Source organism: Delphinapterus leucas, chromosome 11 (assembly GCF_059928025.1).
Source record: "Delphinapterus leucas isolate spDelLeu-1000000601 "Yukka" chromosome 11, BTC_Dleu_Yukka2, whole genome shotgun sequence".
NCBI classification, from domain to species: Eukaryota; Metazoa; Chordata; class Mammalia; order Artiodactyla; family Monodontidae; genus Delphinapterus; species Delphinapterus leucas.
This window is the reverse complement of record NC_143139.1, coordinates 45,334,056-45,361,693: the sequence shown is the minus strand read 5'-3', so window position 1 is coordinate 45,361,693 and position 27,638 is coordinate 45,334,056. Positions and strand designations below refer to the sequence as shown.

Here is a 27,638-nt window from a genome sequence, read left to right as displayed (position 1 = left end):
AAAGTTGGGAAGAGGGAAGGGTATTACCTTGCCACTCTTCCTGTTGGATTACTGTATTAATCTTCCTTCCATCAACCCTTTAATCCTAGTTTCGCCCTCATATGGGTACTGTCTACTCCCTATTTTATATGACCACATATAAAATATGTGGCTATATCTTTATAGATAGCCTTATCACTAGTTTAAAGGACACAAACAAAACCCCCACATAAATACAGGAAGCAGCACTCAGTAAAAATTTGTTGAATGAGTGAAACAAAGACACAAATGAGAATATGTTTTTCCGATAGCGGTGGAGCAGAAAGACGACAGCACCACCTCCCGTCCCCCGACCCACCTCCCCACAAGGAGAGAGAGTGAGAGACGGGTAGTGAGACTGGAGATGCACTCAGGCTCGGCTTCCAGCCCAGTGTTGGGAATCCTGGGTGGCCCAGGTTGCCATGGCATCGCGTTGGACTCCACCCTCTCTCTTCTCCCGCCCCAGCCCCGATCCAGAGTTACGGCAGCCAGTCACGTGCCCTGCTGCGTAACCACACCTCTGCTTCTCCAAGCAATGTCAAGCGGTCACGTGTGATAGCAACAGATCACGTGGTTGCCATCGCCCCTCCGCCCCTTTCCCCTCCCCGCCCCCTTGCCGTTCAAAGCCGCTCCCGGCTGCCCCTCTGCGCCTGAGTAGTATGGTCACGTGCTCCGAACGTCCGGCGTTCTCCCCGCCCCCTCGATTTCCGCTCGCCTCTTTGGCAGCTGGTCACATGGTGAGGGTGGGGGTAAAGGGGGCCGCTCTAGCCTGTGGCCTGTGTCTATGGTCGGGCCCGTAGCGTCCAGCTGCCCCGAACCGAGCTCTAGTGTATGGCGCGGCAGGAACCAGCTCCGGGGCCCCGATAACGGGCCGCCCCCGCAGCTCCAGACACGGGGTGAGGTAAGTGTAGCCCTTTCCAGGAATGGAGACCATACTCGCCCTCCACGGCTTCCTACGCGGGTTGGTTATGGAAGGGTCGCTCGAGGGCGGGAAGTGGGGCAGGGTGTGATATGTTCCTTTGTGGCCGTAGGAAGGTGCAATTTCAGGGACTGGGTGTAGGGTCTTCGATGTAGGGAGTGTGTCGTGTGGCATTTCCCTTGTGCGGGGTTCGATCGCCCCAAAGGAAAATGCATTTTTTTATTCTAGGAGCTCACGCGGCTGGAGGGGTTGGGGTTAGGGTCATTGTGTTACCTGGGAGTCGGCATCATGGAAGTTTGGGAAAGGGACGGGATGCTGTTGGTGTTGTCTTTGTGATGTCTTTTGTGGGAGTCACTTTGTTGCTGCAGGCTCATACCATCCGAACTGTGGAAGGAATTTCGGTGGTAGGAGTCTCTGTGATTGTAGGGTCTCCTCTGGTCTGAGAATGGCTACCCCTCGATATGAGCCAGTGGCTGAGATTGGTGTTGGTGCCTATGGGACGGTGTATAAGGCCCGTGATCCCCACAGTGGCCACTTTGTGGCCCTCAAGAGCGTAAGAGTCCCCAATGGAGGAGGTGCTGGAGGGGGCCTGCCCATCAGCACAGTCCGTGAGGTGGCTTTACTGCGGCGGCTGGAGGCTTTTGAGCATCCCAATGTTGTGCGGTGAGAAGATGGAGGGTTGGGAGTGGGTAGTAAAAGGGAAAAGACAACCTATAGGTGTGGAGTGGTGGTCAGGAGAGAAGTGGGGACCCTGAGGGAATAGAGGAGGCCACGTTGGGTCAAAGATGATTGCACAGTGAGTTACCATTTGTTCCGGACAGGCTGATGGACGTCTGTGCCACAGCCCGAACTGACCGGGAGACCAAAGTGACCCTGGTGTTTGAGCATGTGGACCAAGACCTAAGGACATATCTGGACAAGGCACCCCCGCCAGGCTTGCCAGTGGAGACCATCAAGGTGAGTAAGGTGGGCAGACACTGAGAGGTAGATTGGGACCTTTGTAGTAGCATCTGTTGTGATTTCAGGTATGGTGCCTAGTTCAGTTTCTCTGTACCTCTCCCTTCCAAACCAGGATCTGATGCGCCAGTTTCTAAGAGGCCTAGATTTCCTTCATGCCAACTGCATCGTTCATCGAGACTTGAAGCCAGAGAACATTCTGGTGACAAGTGGTGGGACAGTCAAGCTGGCCGACTTTGGCCTGGCCAGAATCTACAGCTACCAGATGGCACTTACACCTGTGGTCAGTAGAATGATGGTAGCCAAAATGGGTTCTGGCTGGGGGAGGAGGGTGATTGCCCATAGCAGTTGAGAAGGCATGCGTTTTTCACATCCTTGATTTTAGTGAAGCAGTTGTGCTTCAGGGTAATTCGTAGGGCCCTCATCCACTCTTCTTATTCCCGTTAGGTTGTTACACTCTGGTACCGTGCTCCAGAAGTTCTTTTGCAGTCTACATATGCAACACCTGTGGACATGTGGAGTGTTGGCTGTATCTTTGCAGAGATGTTTCGTCGAAAGTATGGGGCCCAAGTATCCTGAACATCTTGAATTTCCCAAATCTCATATTCATAAACCACATCCATACCCTGCCCACTCTTCCACTTGAATTCTACTGGCCATCTTGTCCGTAACCAGCAGTTCTGAAATGTCGTGGAATTAGGAATTTCGTAACCCTTTATTCTTCTTACCCTATGTTTTGAGCCACTAAGCAGTAGTCGTTCTACTACCGTATCTTTGAAAATGACTGCTACCTAAATGAATGTCTCTTTTCACCTTAGGCCTCTCTTCTGTGGAAACTCTGAAGCTGACCAGTTAGGCAAAATCTTTGAGTAAGTGACCTGCAGAGGGGAAGAGTTTTCCATTCTGAGTCCTTCTCTTTCTGCTGAGCCCTGAATGGCAACTGGCTCTGCCCCTGGAGATGGGGGCTGGAGAAGGGCCCTCCTGACCAGAATTCTCCTGTTCCCCATAGCCTGATCGGACTGCCCCCAGAGGATGACTGGCCCCGAGATGTGTCTCTACCCCGAGGAGCCTTTTCCCCCAGAGGGCCCCGCCCCGTGCAGTCGGTGGTACCTGAGATGGAAGAGTCTGGGGCACAGCTGCTGCTGGTACTGGGCTTGGGCGTGGGCATGGGGTGAGATTGGGGTGGAAAATGGAGCAGGATAAAAGGGACCCAAACACAGGGTGGTTACTGAGACTTGTTGGTGGATGGGCTAGTTTTTATTGCTGCTTTGAATGGCTGTCCACAAAGAGGGATATAGAAAATAGCTCATCCCAGGTATTGTTGGGGGTGAGCGGAAGTCTTTTTTCATGGTTTTCTGACCTTTGCCTCCCTTCTCAGGAGATGCTGACTTTTAACCCACACAAGCGGATCTCTGCCTTCCGAGCCCTGCAGCACTCCTATCTACATAAGGCAGAAGGTAACCCAGAGTGAGCCATGGAATGGTTGCGGCAGAACCAAGAGAAGAGAAGCCAACATTTCCCTTATTTTGAACATTTGAGTGGAGAGCCCCCCACTAAGAAGGTGATCCTCTGCCTTCATCTCTGAGGCTATGGATACGACTCCAACTTTTTATAGAGAATATTTTGCTGCCTTAATGACATTCTCCTCCCACCCCTCCTTTTGAGGCTTATCCTCCTCTTGCCCCCTCTGTGTCCTTACGCCAAGGGGTATGTCCCTTGTTCTTCCCCTTCCCTATACCTTGATATTGGGATCCTTTTTTATACAGGAAAAACAACAAAACAAAGAAATCTGGTCTTTTTTTTTTTTTTTTTTTTTTAATGTTTGTTTCTTTCTCTGGTTGGCTTTGCCGTTTGGGGATTTGAAAAAACCATTTGGAAGATGGAACTTCCCCGCACATTCTCCTTAGGTCACAGGGCCTACATAGTCAGTGGAGCCCCTCAACTAACTAAAGAGAAGAAAAGGCACTTACGTTGCTTCTTTGATTATGGAGTTTAAATGGTTTTTATTTTTATATTCACTGAACTTCCCCAAACCGAGTCCTGCTTATTACAAGAGTGCTTGGTTTTCTCTCTGGATCTGTCCCTGATTTACTCTTGGAGCAAAGATGTGTTGAGATGGTCTAGTATGTGGAAGGGAGAAGAGGGGAAACAGCCAGGAATGACTCCAACCCCCATCCCATTTCATGCACTGCCAGGAGCTTCCCATATTCACTTAGGGAGAGAGGAAGGAAGGTTTTTCTTTATTCCTTATAATCTTACTCCCAACAAAACATGTCAAGGCATAAAGCCTAGCTATTCAGTCATCTTTAGGGAGCATGGCAAAGGGCCTTTCCTTTTTCTCAAACAAAAAGGGCTATAGACCCCAGGTTTTCCCTAAGGGAGGAAGAAAAAGCTTAGGGAAAGCAGACAGCAGGAGAGAAGTCAGAAGGATCCAAAGTCTCATAGAAAGGCACTGGGGTTGGCTCGAGGATCCTTCTGATTCCGAAATCTCATTGCTAGCCACAAACCAAGGATCTGTAGAAGCAAAGGGAAAGAGATAAGCACCAATTCTGAATCTCTGGGGCTAAGCCTTAGAGATGCAGAGAAAGGACATAAGGGAACTAGAGAATGTTACCTCTGTAAAGCTAAAGAAGAGTCCAACGCCCCCCAGGATTTTCAGGGCTTCATCGGAATGCTTAAGAAACTTTTCTCCACACATCTGGCATGTGGGGCTCCGGCTCTTGCAGATCTGAGGATAAAACACACGTATGTGTGTCTGGAGGATGCAGAATCGCTACAGTGCTCTATCCTAATATCTATGGTGAATGACCCTAGAAACTATCTTCCAGTTCCTGATCAGTACCCTACAGACTGGAATCTCACTTGGCTAATTCTCTAGTCTCTGTATCCACCCCACCACTCCCACCAGCACACAGCCCCAATACAAGTGAGCTACTAGAGAGAGGCAATCACGTTCAAACTCAAATCTGCCAGTTTGGGCATTGGCCTTGCCCAGTGTCAGTCCATTCCCGCCCTGGCACCCTGCACGCTTTCCCACATCAACTCACTGCAGTGCAGAAAGCATAATCTTGTTGGTCCAGGGTTGTGAGGTTGAACAGGCCACAGCAATCAAAACTTCTTTCCAGTTCATCCCGGGTCTTGTTGCTCATGACCCACCAGGAAGCATTGATGACATCTGTCTGGAGGGTACAGGCAGAAGAAAATTATTTGCTGCTAACCTTAAGAACCCCCTACACGCTGATCCCAGTTTGAGTAAAGGGCGTTAACATCCTTCAGAAGCAAAGGTGCAGACACGATGATAACTGTCCACTTCCTCTGGATCATCCTCATGGACAATTAGCCAGACATCCCAGAGGAAGCAAATGGCTCCAGATTCTGGAAGTAGTGGACCTAAGAATGACCTTTGGGGCCAGACAGAGTAGAGTTAGAGGTTAGAGGCGGAGAGAAATCAAGTACCTGAAAGGGCACCCTCTTACCTGTTTGCTTAGGTTAATAGCCAGACATGAGCAAGAGATTCCAAACTGGAAGATGAAGACCAAACCAAGGATGATCATGTACTGACAGGAAGAGTTATGGAAAAAAAAAAAAAAGTCCTGGATTCTTTTATGTTCCACCTATAATAACTATCTGATCTAGTCCTAGAACTTATAAAATTATGTCAGTTGAAAACAATAAAATCATCAGGTTCTGTTTCATAGAGTATGGTATAAGGGGGGGCAAGGAGGCCTATCCCCAAGATCCCTGAGGTCTCCTACCTCAGGGCTGACTCTGCCCTCCCACGAGCCCCAGTGCCCCCATCACTTCAGGTCAGGATACAAAGAACAGCAGTACTTGGTGATGGTTGACAGCACCCACCAGTCCAGCCACCGCGATGAGAAGAAGGAAGACTCCCACAGCGATGACTCCTCCGATGATGTGGATGCTGGACACCAGACCCAGGCCCCTAGCCCAGGCAGCCACTCCAATGAGCAACAAGCCTACCAGCTATGGGAAACAGAGCAGGTACATCTCAAAGAATTCTAGTGTGCACCACAGCCAAAGGCCATGACGGGGGCGGGGGGGAGGGGGCGGGGCCCGGGGGTTGGACAAAAAAGAACTGAGTTTTGTGTGAATGAAGGAGAGGAGGTGCTACTATCAGGGCCGGGAGCATCCCTGGGCGTTCCTCCCATCAGAGGTCAGAGCGGCTGGGATAGGGGTGGGAGGTGGCAGGGATAGTAGAGTCTATGAATATGAAATGGAACGTTTAGCTTCATCCATCACTTCTATTTGGGAGAAACTTAAGTTCACAAGAGGGAGGGCTGGGCCTTTATGCCCACAGCCTTCAGTTCATTACCCCCACCCCCAGACAAACCCTCTGGTCACCGGAAGTCTCCCCTCATCCCACGGAAGTCCCCAGGAATTCCCTCTTCGCCGGAAGTTCCCGGGAATCTTCCCGGAATCCCCAGTACACCCCTCTCCCCATCGGAAGTACCCTAGAGATTCTCCCTGCTCGCTTTTCCGCCCTGAAGCTTCCCCCACCTCCCAAACCTCACCATGTAGACTACGTTGAGCGCGCACAGCGCATTCTTGGAGCAGGCAAAGCCTCCGCAAACCATCTCCCCAGCTTTGGGGACCCAAGTGGTCCCAAGGACTTGGGGGGAGGGTCGTGGGTACCGTCTTCTTGGACCCCGACAGCTTCTGTCTCTTTAAATCGAGTCCAGCCAAACCCAATCCTCTGCGCCTGCACCGTCCCACCCCTGCCTTTGCATTGGCGAAACTCGGGGCTAATCCAGGACGTCGATGGCCTGAATGCCAATCAATCTGCATTGCGTCACTGAACCGCCTGCCGGCCCCTCCTTTAGGTTCTTTATTGGATGAAACTTAAAACTGGGGGCAGGGCTTCCAGAGATTCTCAAAGTGACCAGAGCCTAAACTTCAAAACCCCGGATTGAAAACAGAGCTTTCTGTGGTGGCAGCTGGAAGAGGTCTTATCCGAGGGAGGAGGCTCTAGAGAAACTCCGGTGAAGAGAGAGAAGGTGCCGGTGAAGAGAGAGAAGGTGCCGCTTCGAGGGCCGGGTGAAAGGGCTCCTCCCCTCAAGGGAGTGCCCTCCCGCCCCTTTCCCCTTCTCCTGCAGTGACTTCATGATGACGCCCTCGTTCGCTGCTATTGCGTCACACGCTGGAACACCCAGAGAAGCAAAACATTGAGCTATTTACCCCGGCTACAGAGGCCCCGGGTTGGGCACAGCGACACCTAGCAAATACATGTTTGCAAGTGCGTCCACTGGTACACATAGTCTGTTCCATATCCCCTCCTAACGGGATGTGTGAACATGCTAGACATTCAATATGAAAAACAGCAGCCTCGGGCCGGCGCATTCCTGTATGTGACAAAGCCACAGGTACAGACATGAGTGTGCTGGAGTCTTCAGAGTACACGCCTGAGCCTGGGCGCGTAAAAAAAAAAAAAAGACAAAGGGAGGGGTCTGGAATATGCATAAATATGAGGGGAAGGAGGAGTCCACATTTTCACTAGGCGCGGCCATAGTGGTTGATCAATATTTATTATTAAATAAGTGCTTTGACACACGGCCTTCTTCGTGGGGATGGGAAAGGGCATAGTTCCTCTTTCCCCCAAGAGAAAGAGGCAGTCATAGTAGGAACACAAATGAAAAACCTCCCTTCAAACCCACAGAATGATTTACATTTGTGCGTACTTAGATTCTATGACTGCGTAAGTGGCATCATCTAACCGCTAGAGTCAGACTGCATGGGTTCCAACTTTGCCACTTACTAGCTGTGTAGCCTTGGCCAGTTACTTAAGCTTTGGCCTGTGCCCGTTTCCTCATCTGTAAAATGGGGATAAATAACAATACACCTGCCTCTTGGGTGGTTGTGAAAATGGAATGAGTTAATATATGTATATAGAATGCTTAGAACAGTGCCTGGCACATAGTAAACACTCATTGTTAGTTATTATTGTTCAGGCTATTTTACAGTTGCCCGTGGGTAATCCTAACCCTAACTCTCCTCTCCAGCTACACATTAATATATTAAAATCCTCTATCCTTAACAAATTAGTATCAGTTAGATACGCAGGAGAAGAGGCATTTGGCAGGGCCAGAAAGGTTTGAGTCCTGAAGCAAAATGATTACATCAAACTATCCACTATTTCCCCCCTCACCCACCCCTGCATCTTCATTCTGTCCTTCAATTCCTCATCCACCCTCTTCTCTCTCAGGTCCTAAATCAAGGGCAAGACAGTGGTATTAGGGATAAGGGGAACTTGTTGGCAAGCATCTTAGTTGGCTGGTGCAGTGAAAAGGGTATCAGGACTATAATCAGAAGACCTAGATCGGTATCCTTGTGTCACCTCTTACTGGCCTCTCTGAGCTGCAGTTTCCTTTTCTGCAGAATAGGGATAAAAATCCTACCCCTTGGGCCTGTCGTGAAGTCTATATGTGTGAAAGTGTGTTGTAAACTATTAAGTGTTATAGATGAGTTAATTATTATGAAACTAATTGAACATGGAGCCTTGTGGTTTTGTCTGATTATAGGTTACTGTCCTCCATAACCTGTTCTCCCTGTACCTACTTGGCCCTTTAAAGCAGGAGGTGGTTGCAGTGGGGAAGCCGACTAAGGAAGGGTTACATTGCAAGAGGTAAGTATTTGAACTCTTTGGATGTGCGGAGTAGGTGGGGAGTACAACTGTAAGCTGGAATGCAGGGCATTACAGGTGGCAGACCGGGTGTGTACGGATTCCTGTAAGAGTCTGAGACTGAATACAAACCTGTAGGTCATCAAGAGTTTGGGATTACACCTGGGACCTGGTGTGCCACATTCTCCCAGCACCAACACCCATCTTAATTAGCCACCTCCCGCAGGATGCCCTGGGATGCTTGTTAAGGTCTCTCCATCCACCTGGCTGGGGAATCATAGCAGGAACCAGCTGGCAGAGCTGATAGGCCAACGCTAGAGGGGGTGGGTGGTGTAGGAGGTAGTGCCGACCCAGGCTGTGGGTTTGAAACTCACCAGTCAGGAAGTGAAGTCGACAGACGGAAGGGCAGGCAGGGGAGGGGAGTTCTGGGGCGCAGCAGAAGAGGCCTTCTGGGGTTTGGGGGCTGCGGGGCCATGGGCTTCAGGGCCAGAGGTTGCTTTTAGCCCAGCAAGACAGATCTGGGCAACATGAATGCCCAGAGGCAGTTGGCTGTAGCTGCAGTGAGAGCAGAAGTCAGACGACATGAGGTGACCAGGCAGGCTCTAAGCTGCCTCAGGAAGCTGGCAGAGAGGGTGAGCGACCCTGAACTTCGGGACAGCATTCAGACCTCAGTGGACCGCATACGAGGTAAGAGAAGGATTAGCTCCCATCTTGGGTGTATTGGGGACCAGCAGGGGCATATAAGGGCTTGCTGGATCATACAGCACTTCCCAATCAGCCACTTTCTGTCCCCAAGATGGAGCTGGGACTCTGGGGGAAGAATATATTTGGAAAGAATGGAAAAAGACATGGGAGGTATCATTCTTCCTCTTTCCCCAACTCTGATCCTTCTCCCAGGGGATCAAAATACAGGTCACTGCTGAGCTGAACTTGACAATGGAGAAGTGGGTGAGCATGGGGAAGACAGGCCGTGACAGACCCATGGTAGACTTGGACCCTGCCTGGGGAGTCCGGGGCAGGAAGCAGTTTGGGGCAGGAGGTTCTGGGACTGGATAATGTGGTCATTCCCAGGACCCATGAAGGATCAGTGACCTCTTGTTCTCCAGCTGTAGAGAGAACACACACACACACACACACGCACACACACGCACACACACACCACAACAGATTGAAATATACCACGCAGAGTATCTCAGTCCCCCAGACGTACACTAACGCTCACATAGCATGCTCTGCACAGCCGAAGTGCAAAGAAGTTCCGAGGACTCTCCTCGGTCCTCTCCCCCGTGCTCCCGTTCCTGCCCCCCCCACACCTTCCGCCCTTCGTCCTTCGTGCCATTAGAGCGAGCGATGACAACACAGGGAGGAAGTGCTGGTATAGCAACACCACCGCCACATCCTCCTGCCCACCCCAGCCTTCAATCCTGTGGTGGGGCCCTGGCGGGAACAGCTTCTCTCTATCCACAAGGCCCCACCACTAAGGAACTGGTGGAACTGGAGGTCACCTCTGGTCTGGTGTCATCTAATTTGCCCCGAGGCTGCAAAGAGCCAATAAAAGCCGGCTACTTTGCTCATGAAAGGTGTCTGGGGGAAGCACATCCTCCACCATATCCTGGTCTCTTCCAGCCTCTCCATTCTTATCTGCTTACCTGGGTTGGGGTGGGGGGATGGGCAAGATACTGTTCTTTCCATCAAGGATACCTCCTGCCAGACCCCTCTGATAGTAGAGGCCGTCAGAGCATAACTTGGGGAAGAACCAGTTTGGTTCAGGTTCCTAAGGGAACAGTCTGATTCCCTTCCCATTTCCTTTCTTTCAGTAGTGCCCTTCTCACCTCCTGTCCCCCACCATTTGCCAAGAACTATAGCTGATACCTTCCCTACAGCTGTTGGAAAGGCAGACCTAGGGGGGAGTGGCCCCATGGGGCCTCCTAGGGAGGAACTCCAAGCTCCACCCCAGCAGGAAAAGAAAAGGGTGGGGGAGGAAAGAGGTTTAGTCAGGTAGAGGAACTCAGTTTAGCTCTGGAGAGGAGGGAGTGAGGAGGGGTGGAGGCTGAACTCTTTGAGAAGACCACTCTTCATAAGTGATTTTTGTTCCACTCTAAGAGTCAGTATTCTGTTCCCATTGAACTTAAAGGAAAACTGAGGCCACCAAAGGAAGGAAGGAGAATTAAGCCAGAATCAGCAAATCTTCACCTTCTTTTTCAGAAAAGGCTGCTGAAGGGTCTTCTGTTCTGGGGATGGTGTCATCCTGACGCTGCGGTGGGAGGGGGCCTCTGGGGGGCGGTGCTGACCTCGGGACAGGTCCGCGGAGGGAAAGGGCACCCAGCATGCTGGTACTGCCCCCCTACCTTACCCCCTACCAGGCCGAGCATGCCGCTGGCTTCAGCCTCCGAGAGCCGCCCACAGCAGCACTTATTATAGTCTCCGCTGCGTCAGGAGGGTGGGACGCCAAATTAGGGGAACGCTGAGACTCCCCGAGTCCCAGGGAGGGGTCTCCAAGGCTGAGAGGAGGCCCCCTCGACGCCCGCCCCACAACTGCCGGTCTCAGCCTCTGTCCCCCATCGGCCCTTCAACCTTCTCCCTGGGCTGGAGGACAGTAAGCCTTCAACTCCAAGGTCCCTAAAGGGGTGGAGGACACAGAGCAGACGTTTTCCATTCTTTCTGTCTGTCTCCTCTTTAACCTTCGAAAAAAGCCCCACCCCGGAAACCTCAGGAGATTGAATGGAAACCCAGAAGAGGCCTGTACCCTCTGCCTCAACTGAGGGCGGTCTTTATATTCGGGGCGCTAAATACCCCACACGTGGGTAACCAGGTGTGAAGGTGGTGCCTCCATTAACCCCAAATCCCCTGGCGGGTGCCCCCGCCCACCATACACACCGATCCTCCTCTCTGCTTATCCCCGCTGTTTCTGAGGCACTCTTGGAGCTACGGTTGCTATGGAGACCGGATGAATTTTGGTATGGGGGGTGGTGTCAGCCTGTAGACGTATTCCTTCTCCTTCCACCCCGAGCTGGAATCTTTTGACTCACTTTTCGGCCTGTGTTCCTCGACTCCTCAGATCTTTCCCCTCCTGAGGCACCCCCTCCTTCCACCCACCCTGCTAAGTTCCATGTTTGTCCCCATCCCCAGGGAACACTTTCCAAGTTCACTTTGGGACAGTTAGGCTCAAGTACGGCCCAGTCAATGCACCGCGTATGGAGGGTGGGGGTGGGCGAGGGGGCTGGGTCATGGGGAAGGGGACTCGTGCAAGTACCTGGGGGAAACAAGGGGTCCTGGGAAAGGGATTTCAGGGCTCCCCACTTTCCCACATCAGCTTCCCCAGAGTTGGCAGTGAACCCGCATTTGCTCCGTTTTCTCCGAGGATCGCCCACCCATACACCGATCTTTACTCTCGCGCCTAAATGTCATACCCAACAGTAGCGCTCCCTGACCGGGGTGTGCTAAGGGAGGGTGCTGGAGTGTTGGAGTAGGTGAGTCCAAGTTCCAGGAAATCCAGCCCAGGATTTGGGAGGGAAATCCAGTCCTGGATTTTGCACCGCCTTCGCAGACAGCCGTGCTGGGGGAGAGAAGGTGCGGGGGGAGATAGAGTGGGGAGGGGGGCCGGGGGCCGCCTCCTCCTCACTGTGAGGGGAGCGCCCGGACACAGCGCGCATCCGGACCAAGCCGAGCCCCGGCGAGCCCCCCAGACCCTGCGCCCGGATCTCACGCCCCTCCTCTCCTAGACCCCAGACCCGTGGGTGCCCACCCCCTCCGGCTTCCCTCCTTCCTCCCCCGCCGGCGCCTGTATCTCCATCCCCAGCATCCTCCCCGCGCCCCTGCGAATCCCCCGCACGACCAGCCCCATTAGCTTCCCACCCTCCTTAAGACCCCCTCTCCGACCCCCCATCCGCGGCCCCTGCCCCTTGAGTCCCCATCCCCAACGCCTCCCCCGCACCGGTTCTTCTCCCTAGCCTCGGGTTCCTCTTTTCTGCCCCCTTTTCCTCCCTCTCCCCTCTTTGCCCCTCTACAGTCCTCCCCGCCCTCCCCCGCCCATCTCAGCGCCGCCACCCAGGCCGGGGTGCGGGGTCCGGCGCGCCTCCCTGGAGCAGCACCAAGGTCCCGGGGCTCCAAAGGGGTGGGGGGGCAGGGCGGGGAGCATGGGGAGGGGGCACCCCGTGTGATGGGAGGGGGGCGCAAGCGGAGGCGGCGGCGGCGGCGGCGACAGCGGAGCCGGGCCGGGGGCTCAGCGGGGTCCGGGGGCTGGGGGCAGCGAGCAGGGCGGCCCCATGGCCGGGCCCCCCTGAGGCAGTCCGGGGGAGTCCCCTCCCCTCCCCAGCTCGGGGGTCTCGGGGCCCCATGAGCCGGGGCGCGGGCGCGCTTCAGCGCCGGACAACGACCTACCTCATCTCGCTGACCCTGGTCAAGCTCGAGTCGGTGCCTCCGCCGCCGCCTTCTCCGTCTGCGGCCGCAGCTGGTGCCCCGGGGACCAGAGGTACCGAGACCGGGGATCCTGGTAGCCCCCGAGGCGCGGAGGAGCCGGGCAAGAAGCGGCACGAGCGTCTCTTCCACCGGCAGGATGCGCTGTGGATCAGCACGAGCAGCGCGGGCGCCGGGGGCGCCGAGCCCCCCGCCCTGTCCCCGGCTCCGGCCAGTCCGGCCCGCCCCGTCTCCCCGGCTCCCGGCCGCCGCCTCTCCCTCTGGGCCGCCCCTCCCGGGCCCCCACTCTCCGGGGGATTGAGTCCCGACCCTAAGCCCGGGGGCGCCCCCACCTCCTCCCGGCGCCCCCTGCTCAGCAGCCCGAGCTGGGGGGGTCCGGAACCCGAAGGCCGGGCGGGCGGCGTCGTCCCCGGTTCTTCCTCCCCGCACCCCGGCACCGGCAGCCGGAGGCTCAAGGTGGCGCCTCCTCCGCCGGCTCCCAAGCCTTGCAAGACCGTGACCACCAGTGGCGCCAAAGCCGGCGGGGGCAAGGGCACCGGTAGCCGCCTGTCATGGCCCGAAAGCGAGGGCAAGCCCAGGGTCAAGGGGTCAAAGAGCAGCACCGGAACTGGAGCTTCTGCCGCTGCTGCTGCTGTCACCGCCGCCGCCGGGGGAGGGGGAGCGGCAGCCACGACCGCAGGTGGGGTCGGGGCTGGGCCCGGAGCACGCGGGAAGTTGTCCCCTCGGAAAGGCAAGAGTAAGACCTTGGACAACAGTGACTTGCACCCGGGACCGCCTGCTGGCTCTCCTCCTCCGCTAACCGTCCCAGCAACCCTGGCTCCAGCCGCTGCTGTCACCGCCGCCTCCGCGCTGCCCACTGGGCCTGCACCTCCAATCACTCTGGAGCCTCCAGCTCCGGGGCTGAAACGGGGCCGGGAGGGGGGCCGAGCATCCACTCGAGATCGCAAGATGCTCAAGTTTATCAGCGGCATCTTTACCAAGAGCACAGGGGGGCCTCCTGGCTCCGGACCTCCTCCAGGACCCCCGGTCCTGTCTTCTGGCAGCGGGTCTAGGGAGCTGCTGGGTGCAGAGCTCCGCGCTTCCCCTAGTGAGTAGGACCAGGGCCTGAGAACAGCGAGGGGAGGGCACCTGAAATGCTCAGCTTGGGGTGGGGGAGCGGTGTGCAGGACTGACTTAGAGAAGCTTCTTTCTTGGGTGGGTGGATGAACCAGGCTCAGTTCTCTGCCAAGGACTGGGGCAAAGGATGAGAGGTCCTGGAGAGGGGTGAGTAGGCATTGCGGGACATGAGAGGAGACTTGATTTCAGAGGGACTCAGAAAGCCTCAGAGCTTTCTGGGAAAATAATGCCCTTGGTCAGCGTGGCTGTAGGAAATTGCTCCCAGAGAAGCCCCAGACCCCACTTCCAGCCTCAGCTGGACTCTGGGAGATGGAAACTGGGCTTTGCCTTACCCAGAGGAACACTGAAGGTGAAAGGGATGAGGAAGCCTCAGTTTCTCCTGAGCACTTGGGGTAGGTGGCATGAGCGTGACCTTGCAGGCAGCTTCTCGCCAGGCACAGGTCTTTTCCTGGGCCGAGAGCAGGCTAGCGAGGCAGCAGGGAGGCAGTGGGTTTCTTTCCAGGCAGTGAAGGCCGATTGGGCAGTACGGGAGTACGTGGGGGCTGGAACATGCTGAATACTTGAATATGAAGGGAGAGGGGCTGATAGGAAGCCTCACTTCCCCCACCGCCCACCCCGGCCCCCTAGCAGCATTGAAACCCGCAGGGGACCGACCACGAGTGACTCAGGGGGGTGGAACTGCTGCAAAGGCAATTCTTACCCCTGGAGACTTGGGAGAGGGTGCGGAGAAAGTAGTGTCTTTTTGCGGGGAGGGGGGTGTCTTTATTTATTTATTTTCTGGAAGAGAGAGGCGAGGGCGTCTTGGTTCAGCTCACACTCTCGGGAGAGGAGGCGGGTCCGAGAGCGCGGGCGGCCCCCGGGGTTTGGCTCTGGTGCGGGTGGGAGCAGATGGCTCCGGATCCCAGAGTTCCCGCCGCAGCTGCGGCGCCCCGGGAACGTCCGGCTAGTGTCAGGCGCGGGGGCTGGACCCGGCGGGCGGAAGGAGCATCCTTCCCTCCCCCGTGCCCCCCATCCCTCCCCAGGCCTGTGGCTTCTCTCGGCCAGGGAGTGGAGCCCTTTCCCACCGTTCTCTTGGAGGTTGCTTGTGGGAAGGGTATGGGAGAGGGAGGTATAGAAAAAATCCAAGCTCCATTTCTGGGGCTGTGGGGAGGGGTCAGGGCCACCGTGCCGTTGACCTTGAAAAGGGGGAAGGATATCCTCACCTCAGTTTCTGTCCTGTGAAGTGGAGATTGAGGAAGACCCACTCCCTTCTATGTCCCAGCCCCTCTTCCTGAGATCTGCCCTGAGAATCTGTCAGGCCGGTGGAGAGGACACCTTTTCTCCTTCCAGAGGGAAGAACCCGCCACGGTCAGAGCCTTGGTCCCTCGGTCTGGAGCAGGGACCTACGTTTGGGGATATGCTTAAAGGGAGATGCCAACTGAAGTATTTTTGTCTTGCTGGCTCCGTTGCTAAGCAACCACTGAGCGGCAGCAACAGCTGTGGGGAGAGTGGCTAGGATGGGAGGACTGGGGACCACCCTCAAACCTAGCCTTTCCACACAGCTCTCCAGCCCAGGCTGGGCAGCTACAAAAGGAGGAGGGCTAGCTGAGGGTTGGGAGCCCTCCTTGGCCTGGAGCATCCCCTCTTACAACTTTTCCGTTACAGAAGCTGTGGTCAATAGCCAGGAATGGACTTTGAGCCGCTCCATTCCTGAACTGCGCCTGGTAGGTAACCCAGTCCCCTTGTCTGTATGAAGACTGACCTCTCCCCCCAACCCCGCCCGCCACTGAACTCTCAACTCTCTCTTCTTCACCTCTTCCCTTCCCTCTCTGTGAGAATGGGGAATAGTTTTCCAGTTCTCCTGAGATTCTACCTTCATGGCACCTTCCTAGGACTTGATACATCCGCACAACCTTTTCTTCTATAATCTCCCTTCTTCCTGCTTGTCCATGGTCCTCTTCCAGGCTTCTTATTTCTGACATCTCCCCTCTAGCCCTTCATGTTCTGTTGCCTAGAATTGGGTAAAATTTTCCAACTGGTGCCCAGAGCTGTGACATGCCCCCCACCAGACATGCATCTAGTATGTTTCCTAAACAACACAACACCAAAAAAAAAAAAAAAGGTACTGAGTTGTTGACATTCTTCAGCTTGTTGTACACTTCCAGCTTGAGATCATTTCTTACACATGCATGGCCTGATCCTCCCAAATGCTGTCTCCTGACTGACTGTCAGCCAGGCCCTGTAGGACCCTGCTTGGATGATTTAACACTGCCAGTCCCTTTGAGTTCTCTGGAGTGTCCAGACTCAATTATCCTCCTTTCTCTTAATTCCTGCAATCTCTGTTCTACAACCTTGTCCTCAGGGTGTGCTGGGTGATGCCAGGAGTGGGAAGTCATCGCTCATCCACCGATTCCTGACCGGCTCATACCAGGTGCTGGAGAAGACAGAGAGTAAGTTCTCAGGAGCCATAGTAAGCTAAGGATTGGGGTCAGGGATCCAGGCAGTGTGATCAATGACTATGCAGGTATGGAGACCAGAGGGAAGAATGAGGCCAGAATAGCTAAAGTACAAGGAGAATGGGGAGGTTTGGTGACTGTGACCTCTGACCTCCTACCACATCCAACTCTTCTGGACAGGTGAGCAGCACAAGAAAGAAATGTTAGTGGATGGACAGACTCATCTGGTGTTGATCCGAGAGGAAGCTGGGGCACCTGATACCAAGGTGAGGGATGAGATGATGGGGTAGGCAGGTGGGCTGGAGTCAGCACTAGCCAAAGGAGAGGGCTCTGGTTTCCCAGGTCTCCTTGGGAATAGCATCCAGAGGAGTGGACCTGTCTGACCATCCATTTGCTCCCTCACGCTCCGCAAGTTCTCAGGCTGGGCAGATGCTGTGATCTTCGTCTTCAGCCTGGAGGATGAGAACAGTTTCCAGGCCGTGAGCCGTCTTCATGGGCAGCTGAGCTCCCTTCGGGGGGAGGGACGAGGAGGCCTGGCCCTGGCATTGGTGGGGACACAAGGTAAGGAGGGGCTGGGGAAGTGCTGCTTTCAGGGGAGTTCCTACTGGGTATCACCCAACATAGGTGAGAGCTTGGTAATGTGTGGACACGGCTACTTGGACTCCAGTAACCCTCTGGAAGGAGCCTCGTCTCCAAATAACTTCAGTAACCCTCTGGAAGGAGCCTGGTCTCCCAAATAAGAGAGTCATTAAACCAAGCATAAACTTACCAAGGTCTGAGAGAGAAAAGAGGACTCTCCAGGATGGAAGGGACAGCTACAGTGGCAGTCCTCATTCCTCTGAGATGTCACCTACCTTGTGTTTCTCACGCTGCCATTTCCTGATGCCACCACCATGGTAAATACAGTGAAAACCTCAGGTCCTAGTGTGGCCTGAAAGCCTTCTGCATCTTCCCCTTGCTACAGCTGGGTCAGGCTGACACTTTTCAAAGGAACTTATCTAAAAACAAAGAGAAGACACAAATGAAATGATGGAGAAAACACAGAGAGGGCCACCAGGCCATCTTTTCCAGCAGAGCCAGGAAAAGCTTCTCCAGTGCCCACCTGTATGAAGCCGGCAGGACGCTCTGTCTGGATGCCCACCTTGCAGGTGGCTGCTTCCACCTGTCGCTCGCCTCCTGCTTTCTTGCTGCAGATGAACAGTCCACCTGTTACCCGCGGACATTCAACCTCTTCCTGGTTCCTATGCCAGGTGTCCTCCCACTCAGCTCAGGGTTCATTGAATTTGCAAGGCTGGGTGACTGTCACTCATGAGTCTCAGCCATTTCAGACCTTATCAGGACGTTCCGTTCACCTCTGGAGTATTCTTTGAAGACACTCACACAGAGCTAACCCACCCTACTCATGCTGCAGCTGGGCATGTGAGCTGGGCTCAGCGTTCACAAAAGGCTTATATGCTCCCATTGCACTGGGTCATAGGAGGGATATTCTCTCATACCCTGTCCTAGTGGTCCCAGTCTAGGACTAGAGCCCAAGAGAAAGGAAAGCAGCAGAGTGGGGATGGGGCCCCCTCATCCAGTCCTCCCCCTTTCTTGTCCCCTTAGACCGGATCAGTGCTTCCTCCCCTCGGGTTGTGGGCGATGCTCGTGCCAGGGCTCTGTGTGCCGATATGAAGCGCTGCAGCTACTATGAGACTTGTGCGACCTATGGGCTCAATGTGGACCGGGTCTTCCAAGAGGGTGAGTGTGGCGATCCCCACATATGTGGGCATCAGGGAGCTGGGGACTAGGATATTCTTGGAGGTCACACATCCAGGCCTCTCTCTGTGAGTGACAGGAAATTAACCTGCATAGGAGGGAGGAGGGACCAGGGAAGGTCAGAGAAGGTTTGCTTCATAGCCACAGGTCCTTCTGGACAGGAGGAGCTGGCTAGGCTACAGGTGGCATGAAGGCCACAGTGACAAGGAAGTTGGGACCTATGTTATCTCTTGGGGAGTTCTCAAAGCTGGGCAACGAAGGGTGGTCTTGGGTATCTGCCCCGCTCATTCCTCCTCCTCCCCCTCCCCTCAGTGGCCCAGAAGGTGGTGACCTTGCGCAAACAGCAACAGCTTCTGGCTGCCTGCAAGTCCCTGCCCAGCTCCCCAAGCCACTCAGCTGCTTCCACTCCTGTAGCTGGGCAGGTGAGTTGGGGTTTCAGGGTCCACAGAGGGGCCGGTAGGAATCAGAGGAAGGGCTGGTGATCCAAGGACAGGTACAGAGAACCCAAGGAGGTTGCGGGGGGCAGATGGAAATGGCAGTGATACCATTTGTAGAAAGTGTATTGGACTGGAAATCAACCGGGCTTGAAACACCCTTTGCAGCGTCCTTGAGCAACTCACCTAAACGTCCCAAGGTTGTCAGGAACATTGTATGGCATAATACTTGTGAAGTCAACCTCTGCAAAATCCAAAGCACTGTGACAATGCTAGTGAGGAGTTTTATTATTAATGATAATACAAATAAATGGTGATGAGATGAAGGAATATCTCAAATTCCTCAGAACTAGATGTAACTGTAGCTTGGTGGGGGGGGGCATCTCAACTGTTCTGACCCCTCCATCTGCCTGCAGGCTAGTAACGGGGGCCACACTAGCGATTACTCTTCTTCCCTCCCATCCTCACCCAATGTTGGTCACCGGGAGCTCCGAGCTGAGGCAGCTGCCGTGGCTGGATTGAGCACCCCAGGGTCCCTGCACCGGGCAGCCAAGCGCAGGACCAGCCTTTTTGCGGTATTGGACATTCTAACCTCCTATCATCCTGTCCTCTGTTACCTGCCCATCTTCCCTCATCCCTAGACGTCTCTGTTGGGCCCTTCTTCATCTGTCTTCCCTGTCCTTCCGTCAGCATATCCCTCTATCCACCCTCTAACTGATGCCAGTAACCATTCCAGAATCGTCGGGGCAGTGACTCTGAGAAGCGGAGCTTGGACAGTCGGGGAGAGACGACGGGGAGTGGGCGAGCCATCCCCATCAAACAGGTGGGTGGCCCAGGGACCGGGGGCAGGCTGGGGGTAGGTGCTCTTAACTGGTTTTCTCCCATATGCCTCTTTCCGTTCTCCAGAGCTTCCTACTAAAGCGAAGTGGCAACTCCTTGAACAAAGAATGGAAGAAGAAATATGTGACCCTGTCCAGTAATGGCTTCCTACTCTACCATCCCAGCATTAATGTAAGTGCTAGAGACTGGCTGGGCCACACTGGCTGGCCTTGGATGCACTTCTAGCTCTCCCAGTCTGTGCTTCTGACAAACACCAACATCGGTTCTGGGAAGCGCTAGTCCTATTCTTTTCAGTTTAGCAAACATCTGTTAGGCACCTACCATGTGCCCATGCAGGAGATGGAAATGTAAATACATCTCCCTAGGACTTGCAGTCCAGTGGGAGAAAATGGAGGAAGGACCTCCACCTGGCCTGCCATTCGGGGATGCTTTCTGGAGGAGACAGTGCTGGGCCCGGTCTGTTGGGCTCATCCCCTAGAGCTCATCCCAACCAGTCCGCTCCTAGAGCCCCCTCTCCAGCCCGATATTATTGGCTGCTTCCCAGCACCACTGAGGACCCCAACCTTCCCTATACTCTCAACCCCTATACTGCTGCAGGATTACATCCACAGTACCCATGGCAAGGAGATGGACTTGCTACGAACAACAGTCAAAGTCCCCGGCAAGCGGCCGCCACGGGCCATCTCTGCTTTTGGCCCCTCAGCCAGCATCAATGGGCTGGTGAAGGACATGAGCACTGTCCAGATGGGGGAAGGCCCTGGTGAGTGGGGCTGATGACAAAGGGGCAGGAGAGGGGCCCGGGCTAGGGGTAGTAGGGAAGAAGGGAGTGGGACTGGTTAACCGGGAAGGTGGGTGATGAAGAGGGACCGTGTAAGGAGTGGGGCCCAGAGACTGAGTAGCTCACTGAGGATTTATCTTCTTCCCCTTCTGACAGAAGCCACCACTCCTACCCCAAGCCCGAGCCCCAGCCCCAGTTCCCTGCAGCCACCACCAGACCAGACATCTAAGCACCTGCTGAAGCCAGACCGGAATTTGGCCCGAGCCCTCAGCACTGGTCAGTGAGGACTCACCCTCCTTCCACTGTCTTCCAGATCCAGACGGGATGCAGTGGGAAGTGAAATTGGGGTGGGAGCTTGGAGGCTGAATGCATGAGTGGACACCTTGAGCATCAACTGGGTGCCCAGGCACCCAGCTCAGTCATACCATGTTTAGCATAATGGCTAACACAACTGGGTTCTAGAGCTAAGCTGCCTGAACTTGAACTTGAATCCTGGCTTGCCACTTGGGCAAGTTACTTGACCTCTCCACACCTCAGTTTCCTCATCTGTAAGAGGGAGATAATAGTTTCTACCTCAGACAGTTGCTTTGAGGCTTATACTAAGAACATGGTGCAGCACATAGCCAGCCATCAATGTTTGGAATGTTTGGAAATACGTATTTTTTAAAAATAGCAAGTAACATTGTAACAAATGGTCCTCACAACAACTTTGTCGGGTCAAGATTATTATCCCCATTTTAGGGATGAAGAAACTGAGGCTCAGAAGATTAAGTGACTTGCTCAAGGTCTCAAGGCCAGTAAGTGGCAGAGCCAGGATCTGAGTACAGGTCTGACTCTAAACCACTCATCTGCCCTCCTCCCCAGGAATGATCAAGGGGGACCTCCTAGAGAGGGTTGGCTGAGGAGGGGGACCCTAAAATGCCAAATCTAGTTCAGGGGAGACAGGCTATGGAGAAATCAGGAAATCTATGGAGGGGGCAGCTGAGGCAGCTGTGTCCCCCTCCCTAAGACTGTACCCCATCTGGAGACCTGAGCCCCCTGAGTCGGGAACCCCCTCCTTCTCCCATGGTGAAGAAGCAGAGGAGGAAAAAGTTGACAACACCATCTAAAACTGAAGGCTCGGCTGGGCAGGCTGAAGGTGAGGCCCTGGTGGACAGTTCTACTCCCACCCTGGACCCTCACCCCTAAACTCCAGATCCCTGACCTCACTCCTGCAGGAGGAGGAAAAGTGCCTGAGCTGAGTGCTTGACTATGATTACCACTCTGTACATTATTTAGTGAAAAATGGATGGATGCCCCTTAGCCCCTGTCCTTCCTCCCATTCCCCAGCCAATGCCTTTTACCCCAGTAGTCCCCAGCCCGTTCTCAGTGACCCCCCACGTCTGCAGCTCCTGCCCCCCCTCCTAATGACCCTCTCATTCCCGTTGCTGCCCTTAACTCTGCTTGTCACCCCAGCCCCAGCCCCTGCACCCAGAAGGCCCCACAACCCCCAGGGACTCAGCCCCTGACCTCTGTGTCCCCCACTGACCCCCAGGGACTCAGCCCCTGACCTCTGTGTCCCCCACTGACCCCCAGGGACTCAGCCCCTGACCTCTATGTCCCCCACGACTCCTCAGCTCCTGGGCTCTGACCACCCAGCTCCTGTTCTCAATAACATCCTGTGATTGCCAAGCTCCCCCAAGAGCCTTTGACTACAATGATTCCCATTCCTGCCCCTAGTGACTCCCCCCAGATCCTTGAGACTCCCCCCTCACCCCAGGGACCCCTCACCCCAGGCCTGTGAACTCCTGTCCCCTTTCCCCATGTTCACTCAGATGCTGGCCATCCCTTCCCCTCCCAGAGACCCGGCTCCTCACTGGTCATGATAACCAGTCCCCACCGCCCCTGCTCTCTGCCGGGTGCTCAGACCCGGGTTCCAGATCTGCCTACTGTCATGGCTCTTGGCTTCCGCTCTACTCTGCTCCGGGGCCACTGACTTTAGTTCTGCTTTCTCTCCCCATCTGTCTGTTCTGCTTTGTCTCTGGAACTGTCTGTCACTATCTCTCTCTCCATCTCTCCATCTGCCTCTTTTTCTTCTTTCTTCGTCTCTTTCTCTCTTCTGCTCTTCATTCTGTCTCTATCTCCTTCGCTTCGGGAAACCAGCCAAGCGCAAAATGTGGAAACTAAAATCCTTTGGTAGTTTAAGAAATATTTATAAAGCAGGTAACAAGCGGGGAGCTGGGTGGGGCGCTCAGCTGGGGTGCAGAGGGGCGGGGGTGCTCCTGCCTTCCCCTGCATGTGCTTGGGCTTCCTGCTCTCCCCCACCCTCTGCTTCCCCAGTGACTCTGCCCCACTCCCAGGGGCTTGGGATGGATATCAGGGAGGAAGAGGGTTTGGGGAAGGCAGCTCCTGTTTGAATTCTGTCCCTCATGGCCCCATCCCATCCCCCCACCCAGAGGAAAACTTCGAGTTCCTGATCGTGTCCAGCACTGGTCAGACGTGGCACTTTGAGGCAGCCAGTTTTGAGGAGCGGGACGCCTGGGTTCAGGCCATCGAAAGTCAGATTCTAGCCAGTCTGCAATGCTGTGAGAGCAGCAAGGTCAAGGTAATGGGTCGGGGGTCGGCGGAGAGCAGAGGTGAGTGTCTGAGGAGTCCGGATAAGGGCTCAGAGGGAGAGTCAGTACTAACCCCAACCCTTCCTGCAGCTGCGCACAGATAGCCAAAGCGAAGCCGTGGCCATCCAGGCGATCCGGAACGCCAAGGGGAACTCTATCTGCGTGGACTGCGGGGCCCCCAGTGAGCTCAAGGGAGCAGTGGAGGGACGTGGGAGGGAGTGTGGTTCGCTGGAATTGATGAATGCTGGGGTGCCCGTGCTGCTCGGCCAGGAGCTGACCCCTGCATTCCGTCCCCAGACCCCACATGGGCCAGCTTGAACTTGGGCGCGCTCATCTGCATCGAGTGTTCTGGCATTCACCGGAACCTGGGCACACACCTGTCCCGCGTTCGCTCGCTCGACTTGGATGACTGGCCGCGGGAGCTGACCCTGGTGCTGACAGCCATTGGCAACGACATGGCCAATCGCGTGTGGGAGAGTGACACGCGGGGCCGTGCCAAACCCACGCGGGACTCTTCGCGGTACGCGTGCAGGAGAGGGGTAGGGGAGACTTAGGGTGTGCGGCTCCCGAGAGGGTCCCCTGGGTAGGGAGCAGAGGTCCTGGGTGCGGGGTCCCTAGAGCCCTTCCCGTTGATCCCTGGTCCTGCAGGGAGGAGCGTGAGTCATGGATTCGCGCCAAGTACGAGCAGCTGCTGTTCCTGGCGCCGCTGGGCACTTCCGAGGAGCCGCTGGGCTGCCAGCTGTGGGCCGCGGTGCAGGCCCAGGACGTGGCCGCCGTTCTCCTGCTTCTGGCCCATGCGCGACACGGGCCGCTCGACACCAGCCCAGAGGACCCGCAGCTTCGCTCCCCACTTCACCTGGCGGCCGAACTCGCCCACGTCGTCATCACGCAACTGCTGCTATGGGTACGTGAGCGGGGAGATGGTAAAGGGGTCTCTGAGGGCTCCGTCTGGCAAACAGCCAGGCGCGGGAGAGCCCGAGGGCCCCAAAGGGACCCTGGAAGTGGGCCCGGCGATCCCGGGGAGCCGGCGGGCGGGGATTGGCCCCGGGGACGCTCCGTAACGCGGCCGTCTCCGCCCTTTAGTACGGCGCCGACGTGTCCGCCCGCGACGCGCAGGGCCGCACGGCGCTGTTCTACGCCCGCCAGGCTGGCAGCCAGCTGTGCGCCGACATCCTCCTCCAGCACGGCTGCCCGGGTGAGGGCGGCAGCACAGCCACCACCCCCAGCGCGGCCACCACCCCCAGCATTACCGCCACGCCCAGCCCCCGTCGCCGGAGCAGCGCCGCCAGCGCGGGCCGAGCCGACGCCCCCGTCGCGCTGGTATAGTTGCGCCGCCGGAGAGACACCCCCTACCCCACCACGGGCCGGGCACGACCACACTGGGTGGACCGCTGGACAGATGCACCCACTCACCTCTCCAATCCGCACCCTGTCCCATGGGAGCACTTCTTACCCCCCAAGAGGGCACAGCCCCCACGCCTCCCAGAAGACACAAACTCACCTCCCTCTCCCCAACGAGGCATGGAGACCCCATCTTGACACGCCCCCTCCCCACTGTTTGCACCCTCGGATTGCTCTGGGTCTACCCTCTGGGTGTTGGCGGGAGGGGACGCCCCCGTCGCGGTCCCTGCTCCTGGCCGTTTGGATGTGCCCGCTCGCGCCCCCTAGGGGTGGGGGAAAAGACCCAGTCCTGCCTGTGCTCGACAGTCCCACGGCGCGCGAGCACTTACCCAGGCTGGCTCCTGGGGCGACGTCACGCCACAGGGAGGGGTTAGTAAGTGGGAGGGCTAGCCCTGGGACTTGAGGCCAATAAGGGGGACCCTACCCTTTCTATGCTAATCTCACTGCCCAGTGAAGGGGGAAGGGCAGCGAGGGGCAGGACCCCTGCTGCCCATGGGGGTAGGGGGTCCCCAACCCTTTCCGTGAAAGGGACCATGAGGAGTGGAAATCAGGACGTTCCCCCCACATCCACCCATGGATGGAAGCTAGAGGGTCGGGGGAGCCTAAAGCTTGGGTCCCTCCTCACTACCATCTCGGGAGGGAGAAGGGATGGAGCAGGAGCGGGCTAAGGGGGACTTGGGAGGGGCCTTGTAATTTATTGCTTTGTTCCCCAACAAGGGGGCGGGGGCGGGCAGGGCTTGGGGAGGGCGTTTCAGGGTAGGGGAAGCCAAGGGTGGGCAGAGGGTGGGGTGGGGTGGGGTGCTCTCGGGTTGTGAGTGTCTGTGACCGTGACTGCGTACCTGTGACTGTGCAGCGCCCGTGGTGATCTGGGGTAGGTGGCACCCCTACAATGGGACCCCTCCCCCACTGTTCTTCCTGTCCAGCCCCTCCCTTCCACTGGAGCAGCTCCAGACCCAGCCCTCAACCCCAGGATCCCTCCCAGCCAGGGTTAAGAGAATGTGAGGTGGCTGGGAGGGTCTCCAGGCCCCCTGCCTCATCCCCGGAAAGGGGGTGCTGGGGTGAATTTACCTGGCCCAGCCCCGCCTCCCTCAGTCAACCCAGCCCTTGGGCCGTCTGTGTCAGTGGTTTCCGGTATTTTTTTTTTTTCCTGGCTAAAATATTTTGCAAAGGACCAGGTAACTGGGGAGAGGAGAGGGGCGGGGGCAGGGGGGGAATACCGCCCCTCATCTCCTCCAAGGCAGGTGGTGTGAATCTTCTTCAACAGCAATTAAAGAGGAAGTGATTTTGTCTAGGGGGTGAGCTGCTGGTCTGTTCTTGAAGAGTTGGGTCAGGGAATGGCCTTGGTCAAGGTGGGGAATTGGAGGTGGGAGAGGGCCAGGGAGGGTGCCTCCTGCTGGGGCTGGTGTCAGGGCAGTATCCAAGGGCGTGGAGGCAGTAGGTCAGATGCTCCATCATGTACAACAGTTCCAGGTTCATGTAGTGGAAGGAGACAGGCAGGTCAGGGCAACAGTGGGGACTCAGGGAGCAGAGAAGTCACTAACTCCCAAGATGACTCCTGTTTTGAGAAGGAGTTGGGGTGTGGAGCTTAGAGAAGAGGACAGGGGAGGGGGGCTGCTGGAGGGGTGAGAAGATAGAGTAGCTTTGGTTAAGAGCAGGAACTTTGGAGTCACATCTGATTTTGACACCAGTACCTCCACTTCATAGTTAGGTGATCTTGGGCAGGTTACCTTGGTGGCATCTGTTTATTTGTAATCTGAACAATATCTGTTCAGAGGGCACCTGGTAGGGGCTCCAGCATCAGTCCTGGAGGACTGTCCCAGGCCAGCCTACCCACTTTGAGCACCTGGTACCAGTAGTAGAGCTTTATTGTAGGGGTCCCTCTCCTGGCAGGGAGGGAAGGGATGGAAGGTCTCCCAATCACAGATGTCCCTGGTGTCACAAACTCCATGTTCAGCTGAGGCAGACATTTGCCCACCCCCATGTCATGCACAGGACTGCAAGGACACAGCAGCCTGAGGCCAGCGCAGCTGCCAAGAGCTGCAGCATCTCGTGGTTCAGCATATAGGCAGTCCCGCTGTTCCTTGTGTGCAGCTGAAAGCATTTGACCTGGTAGAGGGACCGGCGGGGGGGCGGGCGGGCGGCGGTGGGCCAGCAGCCGGCACGGGCTGGGCAAAGCCACACACATGTCAGCTACCTTGACAAACCAGTCTGTGGCCCAGCGTCCTCCGGTAAGGTTGGTTCTGGCCCTCTGCACCCCTCATCCCCACGAGGGACATTCAGTTGCAGGTGCACCACTGAGCTGGTTGCAGGAACAGGCCCAGATCCCACTCACATGGGAGGCCCGGGTTCTACAGGGCCCTAGGCTGGGTGACCACCTAGCACAGCACCCTGACCCAGGAAAAGGTGGATTCAGAGTTGCAGGTGCAGTAACAGGTGCAGATGCAGGCATATGGTCTGGGAAGGCAAAACCTTCCCAGAGGAAGAGAGGCAAGTAGCAAAGAAGCCTCAACTGGAAGACCCAGCCACCCCTCCCCTCTTTCATCAGAGACCCTGGACTCCCCGACTCCATCCCCACTTTCCTTCTTGGTGGCAAAAGCTCCCTCCCTTCCTCAGAAGCTCAAGAGTGTGAGAGACTATGGGGAGGAAACAAGGACCCTGGAGAGAATGAAATGACCTCAGGGAACCACAGGCCAGCGGGAAGTTCCTTTCGGTTCCTACCAGAGAAAGGTGGTCAAGGTGTCAGCACCCAATCAAATCCCCACACTAAGTACTCCACTGGCTCCTTTTTGTCGTGGGCTGCATCTTGGCCTGTGGGAAATGTGAAGGGTGGTCATGGGTGGGGGTGACAGAACACTGAGCCCTCCAGACTGTAGCTGAATAGGACTCTAGAAGGGGACTCCCTGGGAGCTGAAGGGGAGCTGCTGCCCCTTAACATCCATGCCATCTTCCCAGCTCCCCTTGGTGTCCTCACCTGGATTCCTGCTGCCATTCGCCATCCCCTCTTCCTCACCCCCTCCTGGTTACCATCTGCCAGACACCCTGCTCCCCTCCTCTTGTGTGCCTTAGCACAGCTGGGAGTTTTACCAGAAGCCAAAGGAAAGTAAAAAGGAATTTATTATTGAAAGTACAATGATTAAATCTAGTGAGGTCTCTAGAACTCTATTTTCTTGATTATTTATTTATTTTTATTTTCTATTGAAGTACAGTTGATTTACAGTGTTGTGTTAGTTTCTGGTAAACAGCAAAGTGATTCAGTTACATATATATATATATATTCTTTTTTGTATTCTTTTCCATTATAGTTTATTACAGGATATTGAATATAGTTAGTTCCCTGT

The 27,638-nt window shown here is 55.6% G+C and overlaps 3 protein-coding genes across 5 annotated transcripts; 2 read left to right on the top strand and 1 right to left on the bottom strand.

Annotated features, from left to right (window-relative positions):
- Positions 1-757: 757 nt before the first annotated feature.
- CDK4 (cyclin dependent kinase 4) lies at positions 758-5,451 on the top strand. Of its 2 annotated transcripts, none has more exons than XM_089920940.1 (8): positions 758-919; positions 1,346-1,600; positions 1,759-1,894; positions 2,010-2,177; positions 2,342-2,451; positions 2,713-2,763; positions 2,904-3,039; positions 3,273-5,451. In XM_089920940.1, the coding sequence occupies exons 2-8, from the start codon at positions 1,383-1,385 to the stop codon at positions 3,363-3,365; spliced, it is 912 nt and encodes a 303-aa protein (XP_089777066.1). In that variant the 5' UTR covers positions 758-919; positions 1,346-1,382; the 3' UTR covers positions 3,366-5,451. The 2 variants fall into 2 exon arrangements, with proteins under 2 accessions (XP_089777066.1, XP_022427398.1); XM_022571690.3 differs by having other exon boundaries at positions 759-919; positions 1,364-1,600.
- Positions 3,718-6,645, bottom strand: TSPAN31 (tetraspanin 31). The gene is made up of 6 exons (XM_022571692.2): positions 6,427-6,645; positions 5,711-5,878; positions 5,371-5,451; positions 4,942-5,073; positions 4,509-4,622; positions 3,718-4,408 (listed from the first exon to the last, which is right to left on the bottom strand). The coding sequence occupies exons 1-6, from the start codon at positions 6,487-6,489 to the stop codon at positions 4,334-4,336; spliced, it is 633 nt and encodes a 210-aa protein (XP_022427400.1). The 5' UTR covers positions 6,490-6,645; the 3' UTR covers positions 3,718-4,333.
- Positions 6,646-8,953: 2,308 nt separating this feature from the next.
- On the top strand, positions 8,954-25,594 carry AGAP2 (ArfGAP with GTPase domain, ankyrin repeat and PH domain 2). 2 transcript variants are annotated; one of them, XM_022571688.3, is made up of 18 exons: positions 8,954-9,218; positions 15,708-15,766; positions 16,405-16,492; positions 16,679-16,764; positions 16,912-17,059; positions 18,101-18,235; positions 18,566-18,675; positions 19,104-19,262; positions 19,424-19,510; positions 19,594-19,698; positions 20,125-20,287; positions 20,462-20,581; positions 21,315-21,443; positions 22,741-22,889; positions 22,990-23,080; positions 23,197-23,419; positions 23,548-23,803; positions 23,983-25,594. In XM_022571688.3, exons 1-18 carry the CDS (start codon positions 9,059-9,061, stop codon positions 24,223-24,225), a joined length of 2,511 nt encoding a protein of 836 aa, XP_022427396.1. In that variant the 5' UTR covers positions 8,954-9,058; the 3' UTR covers positions 24,226-25,594. The 2 variants fall into 2 exon arrangements, with proteins under 2 accessions (XP_022427396.1, XP_022427394.1); XM_022571686.2 differs by lacking the exon at positions 8,954-9,218 and adding an exon at positions 12,852-14,034.
- The last annotated feature ends 2,044 nt before the right edge of the window (positions 25,595-27,638 follow it).

What these genes read in the sequence shown, in the direction of transcription:
- CDK4 (XM_089920940.1), top strand. Translation starts at nt 1,383, where the DNA reads ATGGCTACCCCTCGATATGAGCCAGTGGCTGAGATTGGTGTTGGTGCC. An exon ending in AGATGGCACTTACACCTGTG is followed by an intron (nt 2,178 to 2,341) that starts GTCAGTAGAATG and finishes TATTCCCGTTAG; the next exon opens with GTTGTTACACTCTGGTACCG. An exon ending in GCAGAGATGTTTCGTCGAAA is followed by an intron (nt 2,452 to 2,712) that starts GTATGGGGCCCA and finishes TTTTCACCTTAG; the next exon opens with GCCTCTCTTCTGTGGAAACT.
- TSPAN31 (XM_022571692.2), bottom strand. Translation starts at nt 6,489, where the DNA reads ATGGTTTGCGGAGGCTTTGCCTGCTCCAAGAATGCGCTGTGCGCGCTC. An exon ending in CGCTCAACGTAGTCTACATG is followed by an intron (nt 5,879 to 6,426) that starts GTGAGGTTTGGG and finishes TGTTTCCCATAG; the next exon opens with CTGGTAGGCTTGTTGCTCAT. An exon ending in TCTTCTTTAGCTTTACAGAG is followed by an intron (nt 4,409 to 4,508) that starts GTAACATTCTCT and finishes TTGCTTCTACAG; the next exon opens with ATCCTTGGTTTGTGGCTAGC.
- AGAP2 (XM_022571686.2), top strand. Translation starts at nt 12,867, where the DNA reads ATGAGCCGGGGCGCGGGCGCGCTTCAGCGCCGGACAACGACCTACCTC. An exon ending in GGTGCTGGAGAAGACAGAGA is followed by an intron (nt 16,493 to 16,678) that starts GTAAGTTCTCAG and finishes TCTTCTGGACAG; the next exon opens with GTGAGCAGCACAAGAAAGAA. An exon ending in GTGAGAGCAGCAAGGTCAAG is followed by an intron (nt 22,890 to 22,989) that starts GTAATGGGTCGG and finishes CCCTTCCTGCAG; the next exon opens with CTGCGCACAGATAGCCAAAG.